Source organism: Xenopus tropicalis, chromosome 5 (assembly GCF_000004195.4).
Source record: "Xenopus tropicalis strain Nigerian chromosome 5, UCB_Xtro_10.0, whole genome shotgun sequence".
Classification (NCBI taxonomy): Eukaryota; Metazoa; Chordata; class Amphibia; order Anura; family Pipidae; genus Xenopus; species Xenopus tropicalis.
Window position 1 is genome coordinate 12,845,745 of NC_030681.2, and position 14,110 is coordinate 12,859,854.

The following is a 14,110-nucleotide window of genomic DNA, read 5'->3' on the forward strand; positions in this document are numbered from 1 at the left end:
ATTAAATCTATTAATGTGAATAAGGATCTATGTGCAAAGGAACAGGACATGAACCTCAGACCATTATATATTCCATTGACCGGGCATAAAATACTTAGTTTGCACATTACACCCATGTTTTCTATATAAAGTCACCTCTAAAACTAACCTCCATTGTGGGGACTTCAATGACTATGACCATATGTGTGATGTTTAGAATTTCCCACCTATTCACCCTTGGCTTTAGCATTGCACATAGATAATTCGGCTAGAAATCCTTTTCTCTTCTTCTTCTAAGTTTTCTCTAAAGACAACTCTGAATCAAAGACCAAAGATGTTGGACAAACTCCTTCTTTGGTAGCTTCCAAGCTTTCAGCAACTGACAAAGTATTCCCATTGCAATCCTCTTGTTCCCCTTGACACTCAGTGCTGATAAGTTACTGTCCCTTATTTGATAAAATCTAATGTTATGCACCCAGCTTTGTTTTGCCAGGATGGTGCAACTCCCATTTAGCCCCGTGATCTGTGTGACTGCTAAAAAACAGACAATACCCCATTGATTTTGTTATATTCACTGTTGCGTTTTGTTGCAACCCTAATAATCATTAGGCGAGCCTTCTCCTTAGGCACCTTAAGCTAGCATATTTATTACAAATAAAAAGGGATAAATGAGTCTGACATTAAAGGAATAAATAAAAAGTAAACTCGTTCATTGTCTGTGCCGAATAACTACACAAAATCTTTAAGATGGGAAATTTTCGGATTCTTCAATTACTCTAATTGATTGTTCAGTGCGCTCAGTCAGCCAAAAGTAGAAAGAAACTTTGTACAGAGATCATTAGTTTTTCTCCATTTAGAGATTAATCATGGGGAGCTCTGGCTCTTTAATTCTGTAATTTGTATATTTAATGGGCTGCTGCAGAATCTATGACAGTAATTAGCATTGCCTGAAAACTCATTAATACGCAACAACATGATTAATGCAACATTAATGCAAACATGAGTGAAGTTATTTGGGTTATATAGTAAAGAGATTAAAGTTATAATATCCTGTTTGTTTTACTAGTGGGGGGCATAATGGGATTGTAAAAATATATATAAGAAAACAAGTGACAACATCAGTCATTCGGAGCTAAAGTTGGGCCAAGGAAAGCCTAGGTTTATCCATTGGGGTTTATAGCAACAATCTACAACGAAATCAGATCTTCTTCAGGTTTGGCAAGCAAAGGAAATTATATCACCGGCTGAAGGAGTTAATGGGATCATTGTAGGGGATCTATAGGGTTAACTTCCCCCGACTGCCCAGGAAGTCGCCTGTTAGTAATCTCAAACCTCGGAAAAACAGACATGAAAAAAAAAATGGACAGCTTCCATTGACTTCTACAGGAACTTGCAAACTTTTAGATGCCAAAGTTTTACATTCAAGTTTTTTTGTGCTTAATAATAATCAAGCATTCAGGTTTTTCAAGTGTACCAAGGAGGTACCTTTGGGTTCAATAAGTGATGAGTGGAAAAAAATCATGATACTAGGCGACCACAGCTTTTTCCTCACTCGCGGTAAATTTTTGCAGCCATTTTGTGATTGAAAATTGCAGATGGCGAAATGCTGAATTTCACAGCGAATCCACAGCGAACTACCATAGACTTGTATATGTATGGTGTGGTATATACAATACCCAAAGACATCGGCGCTCTTAATGGAAGTTCTTAAAGATAAAGTGGTGAATCTTCTATATTGAAGTTCTTAAAGATAGAGTGGTGAATCTTCTATATTGAAGTTCTTAAAGATAGAGTGGTGAATCTTCTACCATCTTCTACCATAGACTTGTATATGTATGGTGTGGTATATATAATACCCAAAGACATCAGCACTCTTAATGGAAGTTCTTAAAGATAAAGTGGTGAATCTTCTATATTGAAGTTCTTAAAGATAGAGTGGTGAATCTTCTATATTGAAGTTCTTAAAGATAGAGTGGTGAATCTTCTACCATCTTCTACCATAGACCTGTATATGCCTCTTTTAGCCTCTTTTTCAAGATTCTTAGTTGAAGTTGCTTCTTATAGAAGTATTGAGTACCAAAGTCTAGATGGTTACCTTCTATTTACCCAATAGACTTCCTAAAAACATTTATGAACTTAACAACTTGTGAAATTAATCTATGGGTAACATTGATATTCTTGTCTTGGTGGTTCCCTTTGGCTTCATGTCTGACACATTGATCTACTCAGCATGAAGCCAAAAATGGCCAAAAATGAAGCCAAAAAATGTATCAACATTCTCATTTTTGTGGTTTTATAGGTTTTTGAAACCACCAACAAACCCATTTTCTCTAAAACTGCAAATGGCTAGTGACTTATGAAAACAGCCTTTTAAAAAAAAGCACAAACAAAAACAATTGTGGAAGAACACTTAAAATACTCATTTTTGACAAATGAAAGCATCAGAGAAACCTACAAACTTCTAAAATCACGAAGCAAAGAAAGATTAGCCATTTGAAAAAGGACAGCTGCCATTGACTTCTACATGACCTTGACAGCTTTTAGATGGAGTATTTTTACTTTTTGGTTTGTTGCTGTTTGACATATAATAAATAGCAAAAAAAAAATCATATTTTTGTGCAAAAATATAGAAATTGTAAAAAACAATTAAATACAAAAATGAGTAAATGACCCCCCCTAAGAGTTAGCAATCTGAATGCTTCTGCTATGGCATGTGAGAGTACCAAATGTAAGGAGAAGGTAAAAAAGGAGGTGCAAAATCTTGGTACAGAGTTAAATATCCGAAGGTCAAACAGACAATAAGGTTCAATAAGAATAATAAGATACATAGAAGACTTCTGTCACTCAGAGCCCAATTTGGCACTGCCTGGATTCAAACTAGGGACTGCTGTGCAGTCTGCAATATTTTTCTATTTGCTTTCCTATAAAATCCCCAGCTCTGAGCTCATTCACTTCCCAAGTCTGTTTGAGACTGGTTGCACAGATTCCTGATTCCTGTATTGAGATCCCTGTATTCCGTTTCATGCCCTGGTCCTGTCAATAGCATTGATCACTTGGCTTTGACCTGGTTCTGTCCCTGTCCCTCTGACTGAATGTTATTATGTCCTTACTGATTGCCATTGGAATCTCTGGATTCTTGAGCAGTAAAACCTGAGGGCCAAGCCCAATGTCAATGGTGGCTGTAATAGGCAGGATAGTAGACCAACAAACGCCAAAAACAAAAGATAATAATAAAAATAATAATGAAAATCAAAATCTAACTAGTGAAAGAATGTGCAATAGATATAACAAATTATATAAACGATGAAATTCGTACCAAATTAAACGTTAAGGTCCAGGTGTAAAAACCCTAAACCTAACGCTAATGTAGAGAGGCAAAGCCCATAAAGTCCAATAGGGTCAATTTCACTACCACTGGTCCCAAAGTGGTCCGGGTGCTCAGCCCCGCGAACCCATAGCCAAGGAGATGATTCCAAACTCAAACGAAAGAAGCACCAAACACTCCGGATTCCAAACGATAAAAACCCATCTTTATTAGTCCATTAAAATGCGGATACCTAACGCGTTTCGTGCGCGTGCCCACTTAATAATAGGCCTATGATTAAGTGCGCACGCGCACGAAACGCGTTAGGTATCGCATTTTAATGGACTAATAAAGATGGGTTTTATCGTTTGGAATCCGGAGTGTTTGGTGCTTCTTTCGTTTGAGTTTAGGATAGTAGACCAAGACTGGAATCTGCTTATTCCCCTGGGGTTTAAGATTGTCTTATTTAACACTACTGACCTAACACTGAGCTGACTGTACACAAATAGATATTATTTGTCTGAAACCTTGTCTGAAAATTTCCAAACCAAAATGGCCGATATCCATTGTATGAAAATGTCTGTTGGGCACATTCAAGCTTGAAGGGGTGGAGCAATGGCCTGAAACATTGCATTGTCACAGATCTAAGCCATGTGATACTAAATAAAGGCTTATTTCCTTGATAGTGCTGTACCTTGCATTGTGGGACACACCTCCAGAAAATCATGCAAAACCTTGTTATAGTGATGAGCGAATCTGTCCCGTTTTGCTTCGTCGTAAAATTAGCGAAACAACGGCAAAATTCGAGAAACGGCGAAGAATTCACAAAACTCGTTTGTCGCGTGGTTTTTTTGGCACCTGTGTCTTTTTTTTTTACGTTCACGCGCCATTTTTTAAAGCGACGCACCCTTTTTTGAAGCAACCGCGCCTGTTTTGCGACTTTGTTTTGACGCGCATCGAATTTTTCCGCGGTGAATTTTCTCTGAAGTTTTGTGAAACAATTCGCCAATGACGAAATGCGGAAATTCAGTGCAAATCTATGCCGAAAAAATTTGCTTGTCACTACTTGTATATAATGACAATATCTATAGCGGTATATCCAGCTTATATCGGAGCTATCTTTTATCTTTTTCCTTCTGTCTAGTGATGACTAGTGATGAGCAACTCTTTCTTTCACCCTGTCAGAAAATTTGCAAAACTTCAGAAAAATTTAAGAAACTGAGAAAAATGAGCGAAACACAACTTTTTTTGATGCAACATTTTTTGACGGGACTGCAGCATTTTTTGATGTGACCGCAACTTTTTTTTTACTCACACTTAGCGATGAGCGAATTTTTTCACCAGACATGGATTCGCAGCAAATTTTTCCGCATTTCACCATTGGCGAATTGTTTTTGTGAAACTTCCATGAAAATTTGCACGGAAAAATCTGTCACGGATCGTGTCAAAAAGGGCGCAGTCGCATCAAAAGAGGACGTGGTCATGTCAAAAAAAGCACGGGCAAAAAAAAAAAAAGACGTGGGTGATAAAAATCACGCAACAAATGCGTTTTGCCAATTTTTTGCCGTTTCGCAAATTTTCTTGCCGTTTCACAAATTTTATGGCGAAGCGCAACGGGACAGATTCGCTCATCACTTGTCAGGACCTGCCTGTACTAGAACTGTAGACTCTATGTTAGGCAGGTTCTGCATTACCACCCTGAGCCTCAGGAGACCTTGGGCAGCCAGACCTAAACATTATGTTCACCCCTCTTTGCTCCATTGTTCAGGTTCACCTCCTCCTCCCTTAGTAAGCCCAGGTGGTTGCAATTGGACAATTAACGGGCTTTATAAGCCAGTTACAAGCAACCCCTGGTTGATTTTTCATTAAGCCTTTTTTGTGATCCTGTGACCATACCTGCCTGACTCCTACCCTGTTCCTGCCCGACTTCTGCCAGTGTTCCTGCCTGATTCCTGCCTGGTTCCATTCGCTTCACCCCGTTCCTCGTCTCCTGTCCCTGATCTCTGTTGGATCTCCCGGTATTGACCTCGGCCTGTTTAATTGACTGCTCTCTGTCTTCAGCCTGCCCCTGACCACTGCCTGTTATTCGGACCCTCCTTGCCTGCTGCCAGTCCTGACCCTCTGCCTGCTTAACGGACTTGTATTGTTTTGTCGCCTGCCTCTGAGCAATGTCTCAGCATCTCAACATGCTTTCTGCTCATCAACAAGCGAGGTACCCTTTATATCCGTTTTACACAGCATATAGGCTCCCACCTGCCAGCCACCCACCTGTTGCTGTACCTGATATCACTACTCGCATTACAATTATTGACACGTGCAACAATTTTTTATGTGACCGCAACATTTACGGATTTTCCACAGCGAAATTTTCAGGCATTTCGCGAAAAAAAAATGCAGAATTTTTCTGCGAATCCATTCCTGGCAATAAAATTCGCTCATCATTAGTGAAATTCGTGAAATGGTGAAAAATTTGCGAACCACGTTTGTTGCACAATTTTTTTTTGTTGCCTGCGTCTTTTTTTTTGCCCGTTTTTTTGACACAACCACGCCCAATTTGAAGTGCTCCAAAAAGAATTCCGTGCGAATTTTCACGGAAGTTTCGCCAATGGCAAAATGCTGAAATTCGCTGCGAATCCATGCCTGGCCAAAAAATTTGCTCATCACAATCTCTGTCTCCTTCTTTCAATCCTAGAAGCATGAAAGCCTTATAAAGTAATCCCTTAACTCCCAAACTTCCCTGTTATTGCACAAATGTAAGATAAAAAGACAACACAATCCCTTCTCGGCCGTTATTTGTCAGTAGGAATAAGTTCTAGGAATAGTCGCGCGTCAAAAGAATAGTCGCGCGTCAAAAGAATAGTCGCGCGTCAAAAGAATAGTCGCAAGCATCAAAAGAATAGTTGTGGGCGCCAAAAGAATAGTTGCGGGCGTCAAAAGAATAGTCGGAAATATCAAAAGAATAGTTGTGGGCGCCAAAAGAATAGTCGCGCATCAAAAGAATAGTTGCAAGCTTCAAAAGAATAGTCGTGGGCGTCAAAAGAATAGTCGCGCGTCAAAAGAATAGTCGCGCGTCAAAAGAATAGTCGCAAGCATCAAAAGAATAGTTGCGGGCGCCAAAAGAATAGTCGCGCATCAAAAGAATAGTTGCGGGCGCCAAAAGAATAGTCGTGGGCGACAAAAGAATAGTCGGAAATATCAAAAGAATAGTTGTGGGCGCCAAAAGAATAGTCGCGCATCAAAAGAATAGTTGCGGGCGCCAAAAGAATAGTCGTGGGCGACAAAAGAATAGTCGCAAGCATCAAAAGAATAGTTGCGGGCGCCAAAAGAATAGTCGCGCATCAAAAGAATAGTTGCAAGCATCAAAAGAATAGTCGTGGGCGACAAAAGAATAGTCGGAAATATCAAAAGAATAGTTGTGGGCGCCAAAAGAATAGTCGTAAATATCAAAAGAATAGTTGTGGGCGCCAAAAGAATAGTCGCGCATCAAAAGAATAGTCGTGGGCGACAATTTTTTTTGCCGTGCAACATTTTCGCCGTTTCGCAAATCGTTCACCATTTCGCAGATCTTTTGAGAGATTTGTGAATTTCTCAGCGAAACGAAACAGGACAGATTCGCTCATCACTAATCGCTACCTCTGTCTCCTACTTACAATCCTAGAAGCATGAAAGCCTTATAAAGTAACCCCTTAACTCCCAAACTTCCCTGTTATTGCACAACTGTAAGATAAAAAGACAACACAATCCCTTCTCGGCCGTTATTTGTCATTAGGAATAAGTTCTTTGTGGCCGTGCATAATTGCCTCGGCTGTGACAGTGAGTGATTTGTCTCCATGGGTTTTGATCTCGGAATGGGACCCATTGTATTGAAAGCATCACTTGGATTTCAGCAGGAATTCTGCCCTTCCAGCTACCAATCAATATTTTCTTCTCTTTAGTAAATTGCTTCATTTGAAGAAAACAACACTTGTTATGGATTCAGAACATCGGCGTCCCTTACAAATAAATATAAAATTCCTGCAATGTTTGTATAAAATTCAGTGAATATAAAGAACTGCTACACATAATGTTATTTATTTGTCCCGTAATGAGATTTTGATGGTTTCTAAAGGTCGAACTGATGGCGCAATGATAATTTCCTTCATCTGTTTTAGGTCATTACATTTTATTTAAAGAGATAATACGTTGCTAGTGATAATTATGAGAGATTCGCATGTGTCTGTGTTTATGTCAGACCTATAGACAGCAATAGGGAGAGATGAAAAGCTATTTAGGGTATTTGGACAAAGGGGAAAAAAAACACAACCCTAAAATCAATACATTTCATTTACTGTTCGGCTGCTGGGATTGTGTGGGAAATACACAGGTTACTATGGGAAAGTCAATGCTCTATCAAGGAACATACAAGCAGGGAAAAAACCTAGTCAATGTAAAACACAATTTTGCAAAACAAAAAGTATTTATGATTTTGTTTTATAGTGTTCTACCAATGCTGAGCAAGACTTTCTATGTGGCAGGAAAATGAGCTGCTAGAAAACTGGGCTACGTTACATTACATAGTTACATAGGGTTGAAAAAAGACCAGAGTCCATCAAGTTCAACCCTTCCAAGTAAACCCAGCACCCACACCCTATACTTACCTATCTATACACTCACATACATAAACTATATATACAACCACTAATACTAACTGTAGATATTAGTATCACAATAGCCTTGGATATTCTGCTTGTTCAAGAACTCATCCAGGCCCCTCTTATAGGCATTAACAGAATCTGCCATTACCCCATCACTAGGAAGGGCATTCCCCAACCTCACTGCCCTCACCGTGAGGAACCCCCTACCCAACATCCCCCGGCAGGGCATTCCCCAACCCCCTCACTGCACTCACCGTGAGGAACCCCCTACCCAACATCCCCCGGCAGGGTATTCCCCAACCTCACTGTCCTCACCGTGAGGAACCCCCTACCCAACATCCCCCGGCAGGGTATTCCCCAACCTCACTGTCCTCACCGTGAGGAACCCCCTACCCAACATCCCCCAGCAGGGCATTCCCCAACCCCCTCACTGCCCTCACCGTGAGGAACCCCTACCCAACATCCCCCGGCAGGGCATTCCCCAACCCCCTCACTGCCCTCACCGTGAGGAACCCCCTACCCAACATCCCCCGGCAGGGCATTCCCCAACCCCCTCACTGCCCTCACCGTGAGGAACCCCCACCCAACATCCCCCGGCAGGGCATTCCCCAACCCCCTCACTGCCCTCACCACGAGGAACCCCCTACCCAACATCCCCCGGCAGGGCATTCCCCAACCCCCTCAAGGCCCTCACCATGAGGCACCCCCTACCCAACATCCCCCGGCAGGGCATTCCCCAACCTCACTGCCCTCACCGTGAGGAACCCCCTCCCCAACATCCCCCGGCAGGGCATTCCCCAACCCCCTCACTGCCCTCACCGTGAGGAACCCCCTACCCAACATCCCCCGGCAGGGCATTCCCCAACCCCCTCACTGCCCTCACCATGAGGAACCCCCTACCCAACATCCCCCGGCAGGGCATTCCCCAACCTCACTGCCCTCACCGTGAGGAACCCCCTACCCAACATCCCCCGGCAGGGCATTCCCCAACCCCCTCACTGCCCTCACCGTGAGGAACCCCCTACCCAACATCCCCCGGCAGGGCATTCCCCAACCCCCTCACTGCCCTCACCGTGAGGAACCCCCTACCCAACATCCCCCGGCAGGGCATTCCCCAACCCCCTCACCGTGAGGAACCCCCTACCCAACATCCCCACATCTGGTGTGTTGATCGTTTTTATGGGAAAAAAGAACCCCCCCTATCTGCCTATAATCCCCTCTAATGTACTTGTACAGAGTAATCATGTCCCCTCGCAAGCGCCTCTTTTCCAGAGAAAACAACCCCAACCCTGACAGTCTCACCCCATAGTTTAACCCTTCCATCCCCTTTACCAGTTTAGTTGCAGTCTCTGCACTCTCTCCAGCTCATTAATATCCTTCTTAAGGACTGGAGCCCAAAACTGCCCCCCATACTCACTGTAACTGCCCCCCATACTCACTGTAACTGCCCCCATACTCACGGTGAGGCCTTACCAGGGACCTATAAAGGGGCAAAATTATGTTTTCATCCCTTGAGTCAATGACATGACAATGTTGCTGAGACAAAAATGTCACTTATACAAAAAATGCCCATTGGCTTTAATGCATTTGGAGTAAAATTCTTGCATTAAATTTTCTGCTGTTTGCAAATTTTTCCTGCAGTTTTGCAGATTTTTTGGCAAAGCGAAACGAGACAGATTCGCTCATACCTAGACTTTACTTAAACCCAACAGTAGCCTCACTGAAAACCGAAACATTTGGGTGGATCGCCCAGAGGAGATTTTGTCATTTACAATAGATACAGGGTTGGACTGGGCCGCCGGGGCACTGGGAAAAAACCCGGTGTGCCCCGGCCCTGGAGGGCCACAGTAGCCCAGACCTGATTGCTGATTGCGGCCCCCAGCGGCCTGTCTGCAACTTTCTGGATAATGGGTTTCCAGACAACGGATTCCATGCCTGTATCTAGTTGTATTTAACTCCATTTGTGTCCGTGCAAGCACTGTATATAGGCCGGAGTAGGTAAGCTATAGTAGAATCCCACAACAGATGCTGCACCGGTGTAGTTACCTATAGCAACCATTTAATAATAATTTGTCATCAATATAGCCCAACTCTGTTAAAGGAGAAGGAAAGGCTAATAAAGAGTTAATCTCAAGCTGCAGGGATACCTTCAGTTGTCTCAATAGTGCCCTTAAGTCTCCCCATATTTCTCCCGTTCAGATGATCAGAAGCCTCATAGGAAAAAAAAATGCTGAGCTGTGTAAAGAAAGTTCCCATAATGCCTCACTCCTGCAACAAGTCAGCTTCCTGCTGATTGGCTCAGATTCACATTCCTAAGGAGGGGGGAGTGAGTTCTTAGCATTCTTGAGGGAGGGGGGAGCAGGAGAGAGGTGAGAGCTGCGTGTCTCTGGCACAGGAAAACAAAGAAACAAGAAATCCTGTGTTTCTTTTGATAGAGGACTCTGTGAGTGCTTATGGCTGTATTTACATAGACCTTTCTGATAAAGCTTACTGAGTTTTTACCTTTCCTTCCCCTTTAATAAATTAGTTCCTGTTGATGTTTTTTTCTGAAATACGATGCTCCTTTCCAATTTTATTTGAAAAAAAAAAATCTCATTGCCTTTTCTCTGCGTTCCACAGGCATTAAACTACAGTTCCGAACCAAGGAACCAGACGGGCTGATCCTCTGCGCTGCGTCAGCGGGAATGCAGGAAGAATTCGTCGCTCTTCAAATCAGCAATGGACGTCCTTACTTTCTTTTTGATCCACAGGTAGAGTAATGAGCAAACTGGTGAAAAAGATCTCTATCAAAGATCCCAAAGGCATCTTGTGCGTTTAATGGTTTAAGATGATGAGGCATTTGCTGTTTTCATTTTTCCTATTGATCCAGGTTAATGGGTTCTCGAAAACCTTTGTAGATTGAAGTTCTCTGGGAGAGAAGTATTGAAACCCCCCCGGCGGTTTCCCATTTAATTAGTTATCTGTTTACTACTACTTCGAAATTTTGTGGCCAACAACAGAATGTTTAAAAATATGTTGACCTTGCTAATACCCCCGTATTAATGTGTGCGCTTCCTCCGAGCTTTCCTCGGTGCCAGAGAAGTTAATTGAAACAATATATTGGATTTTATTGGTATTTAATACTTTTACAGTTTAGTAAATCCAAACAATGAGGAGATTAAAACAAAGGCTTTTTTAGAATTTAACTCCGGCTTCCAAATCGAAATTTGTTAAAAAGCCCCACAAAACACAGAAACCCCCTAATATACCTATCCAGGGCCGCCATCAGAAATCACGGGGCCTCTCACAACAAAATTTTCTGGGCCCCCCTTCTCCCACACCCTGCCCCCCAATGGCCCCTCCCATCAGTACAAAGGACACACAGACATTGGTAGCCAGGGCCCCCCTAAAACATTGGTAGCCAGCATCCCCCCAGCATCCTCCAGTTACCCCCCCTCCCACGTCCTCCAGTTCCCCCCACAGCATCCTCCAGCTCCCCCCAGCGTCCTTTCCACTATCCTCCAGCTCCCACCCCCCCAAGCATCCTCTGGCTCCCCCCCCCCTGCTCCCACCAGCATCCTCCAGCTCCCTCCCAGCGACTTCCTACGGCTCCCCTGCAGCTTCCTTCAGCTCCCCCCCCTGCGACTTCCTCCGGCTCCCCTCCAGCTTCCTCCAGCTCCCCTTCCCCCACAACTTCCTCCGGCATCCTCCAGCTGCGTCCTCTAGATCTGTGCCCGGCTCCCCACTGCATATGCACATTTTATATGGTTGCGCCTCGGGCTTACATACAAACGATCCAATCAACCAATCAAATTTCCCGCTGGCCACCAATGACAGGGCCCATAGTTATTTAAAGAGGGCCCGAGCTAAAAAAAACTGTATCATTTTTATGTGCTGAAATCCAGCTGCAAAACAGTTCTTCTCTTTCTGCATCATTTAAAATCCTGGCAGGGGAGGAGGGACTAAAGCACTGATGTTACAAATTGTAACAACTTCCCCACAGCTTACAGACAGCATGCAGGAACTACATAACCCACAATGCATTGCAATGTGATGTTCCTTTCCTTATTGACATGCCAAACTGCAGCGCTGCTGAACAAAAGATAAATAACTGTAAAAAAAACCCACAAAAAATACAAAATGAAGACCAATTGAAAATTGTCTCAGCATATCAATGGCTACATCATACTAAACGTTTATTTTCGACCCTAGCAATAGTGATGGGCGAAATGTTTTGCCAGGCATGGATTCGCGGCAAATTTCCATGTTTCGCAAATTGTCGCCGGCTACAAAAAAGAATAGTCGCGGGCATCAAAAGAATAGCCACGCAACGAAATAATAGCCGTGGGTGACAAAAGAATAGCTGTGTGACGAAATAATAGCCGTGGGTGACAAAAGAATAGCCGTGTGACGAAATAATAGCCGTGGGTGACAAAAGAATAGCTGTGTGACGAAATAATAGCCGTGGGTGACAAAAGAATAGCTGTGTGACGAAATAATAGCCGTGGGTGACAAAAGAATAGCCACGCAACGAAATAATAGCCGTGGGTGACAAAAGAATAGCTGTGTGACGAAATAATAGCCGTGGGTGACAAAAGAATAGCTGTGTGACGAAATAATAGCCGTGGGTGACAAAAGAATAGCCGTGTGACGAAATAATAGCCGTGGGTGACAAAAGAAAAGCCGTGTGACTAAATAATAGCCGCGGACGACGAAATAATAGCCGTGGGCAACGAAACAATAGCCGTGCAACAAAATAATAGCCACGGACAATAAAATAATAGCCGCGGGCGACAATTTTTTTTGCCGCACAACATTTTCGCCGTTTCGCGAATTTTTAGCGGATCTTTTGAAAGATTCGCAAAGTTTCCGGCGAAGCAAAACGGAACAGATTTGCTCATCATTACCTAGCAACCATATAGCTGCTAAAATTCTAAACTAGAGAGCCACTGCATAAAATGTCAAATAATCCACAAATATTAAAAAATGAAGACCAATTGCAGGCCGTCTAAGGATATCATTCTTTACATCATACTAAAAGTTAAGTTAGAGGTGAACAACCCCCATCTGGCGTTACCTGAAAGTATTTGTATATCACTTTAGACTTGTATATTCACACTGTAATATTTTAACCCTACACTGTCTGGATCTGTCTCCTATATTGACAAGCTCAGTATAGCCTCCTTGTACCCAGAGGCACAAACAGCCCCCCCCAGCCCAATAAATAGTGACTGTCTGTGGCACCTTACAGCCCCCTGGCATTCCCAGTACCCAGAGGCACAAACAGCCCCCCCAGCCCAATAAATAGTGACTGTCTGTGGCACCTTACAGCAGCCCTGGCATTCCCAGTACCCAGAGGTACAAACAGCCCCCCCAGCCCAATAAATAGTGACTGTCTGTGGCACCTTACAGCCCCCCTGGCATTCCCAGTACCCAGAGGCACAAACAGCCCCCCCAGCCCAATAAATAGTGACTGTCTGTGGCACCTTACAGCCCCCTGGCATTCCCAGTACCCAGAGGCACAAACAGCCCCCCCAGCCCAATAAATAGTGACTGTCTGTGGCACCTTACAGCCCCCTGGCATTCCCAGTACCCAGAGGCACAAACAGCCCCCCCAGCCCAATAAATAGTGACTGTCTGTGGCACCTTACAGCAGCCCTGGCATTCCCAGTACCCAGAGGTACAAACAGCCCCCCCCAGCCCAATAAATAGTGACTGTCTGTGGCACCTTACAGCCCCCCTGGCATTCCCAGTACCCAGAGGCACAAACAGCCCCCCCCAGCCCAATAAATAGTGACTGTCTGTGGCACCTTACAGCCCCCCTGGCATTCCCAGTACCCAGAGGCACAAACAGCCCCCCCAGCCCAATAAATAGTGACTGTCTGTGGCACCTTACAGCCCCCCTGGCATTCCCAGTACCCAGAGGTACAAACAGCCCCCCCCAGCCCAATAAATAGTGAGTGTCTGTGGCACCTTACAGCCCCCCTGGCATTCCCAGTACCCAGAGGCACAAACAGCCCCCCCCCCCAGCCCAATAAATAGTGACTGTCTATGGCACCTTACAGTCCCCCTGGCATTCCCAGTACCCAGAGGCACAAACAGCCCCCCCAGCCCAATAAACAGTGAGTGTCTGTGGCACCTTACAGCCCCCCTGGTATTCCCAGTACCCAGAGGCACAAACAGCCCCCCCCCCCCCAGCCCAATAAATAGTGAG

At 44.0% G+C, this 14,110-nt stretch overlaps 1 protein-coding gene across 1 annotated transcript in view; it reads left to right on the plus strand.

Annotated features, from left to right (window-relative positions):
- The window catches only part of ush2a (usherin), a 510,724-nt gene that overhangs the window by 173,320 nt on the left and 323,294 nt on the right, over positions 1–14,110 (plus strand). Inside the window, exon 21 of the mRNA XM_031902040.1 lies at positions 10,537–10,667. Coding sequence (XP_031757900.1) covers positions 10,537–10,667 — 131 coding nt within the window. The remainder of the gene's footprint in view (positions 1–10,536; positions 10,668–14,110) is intronic.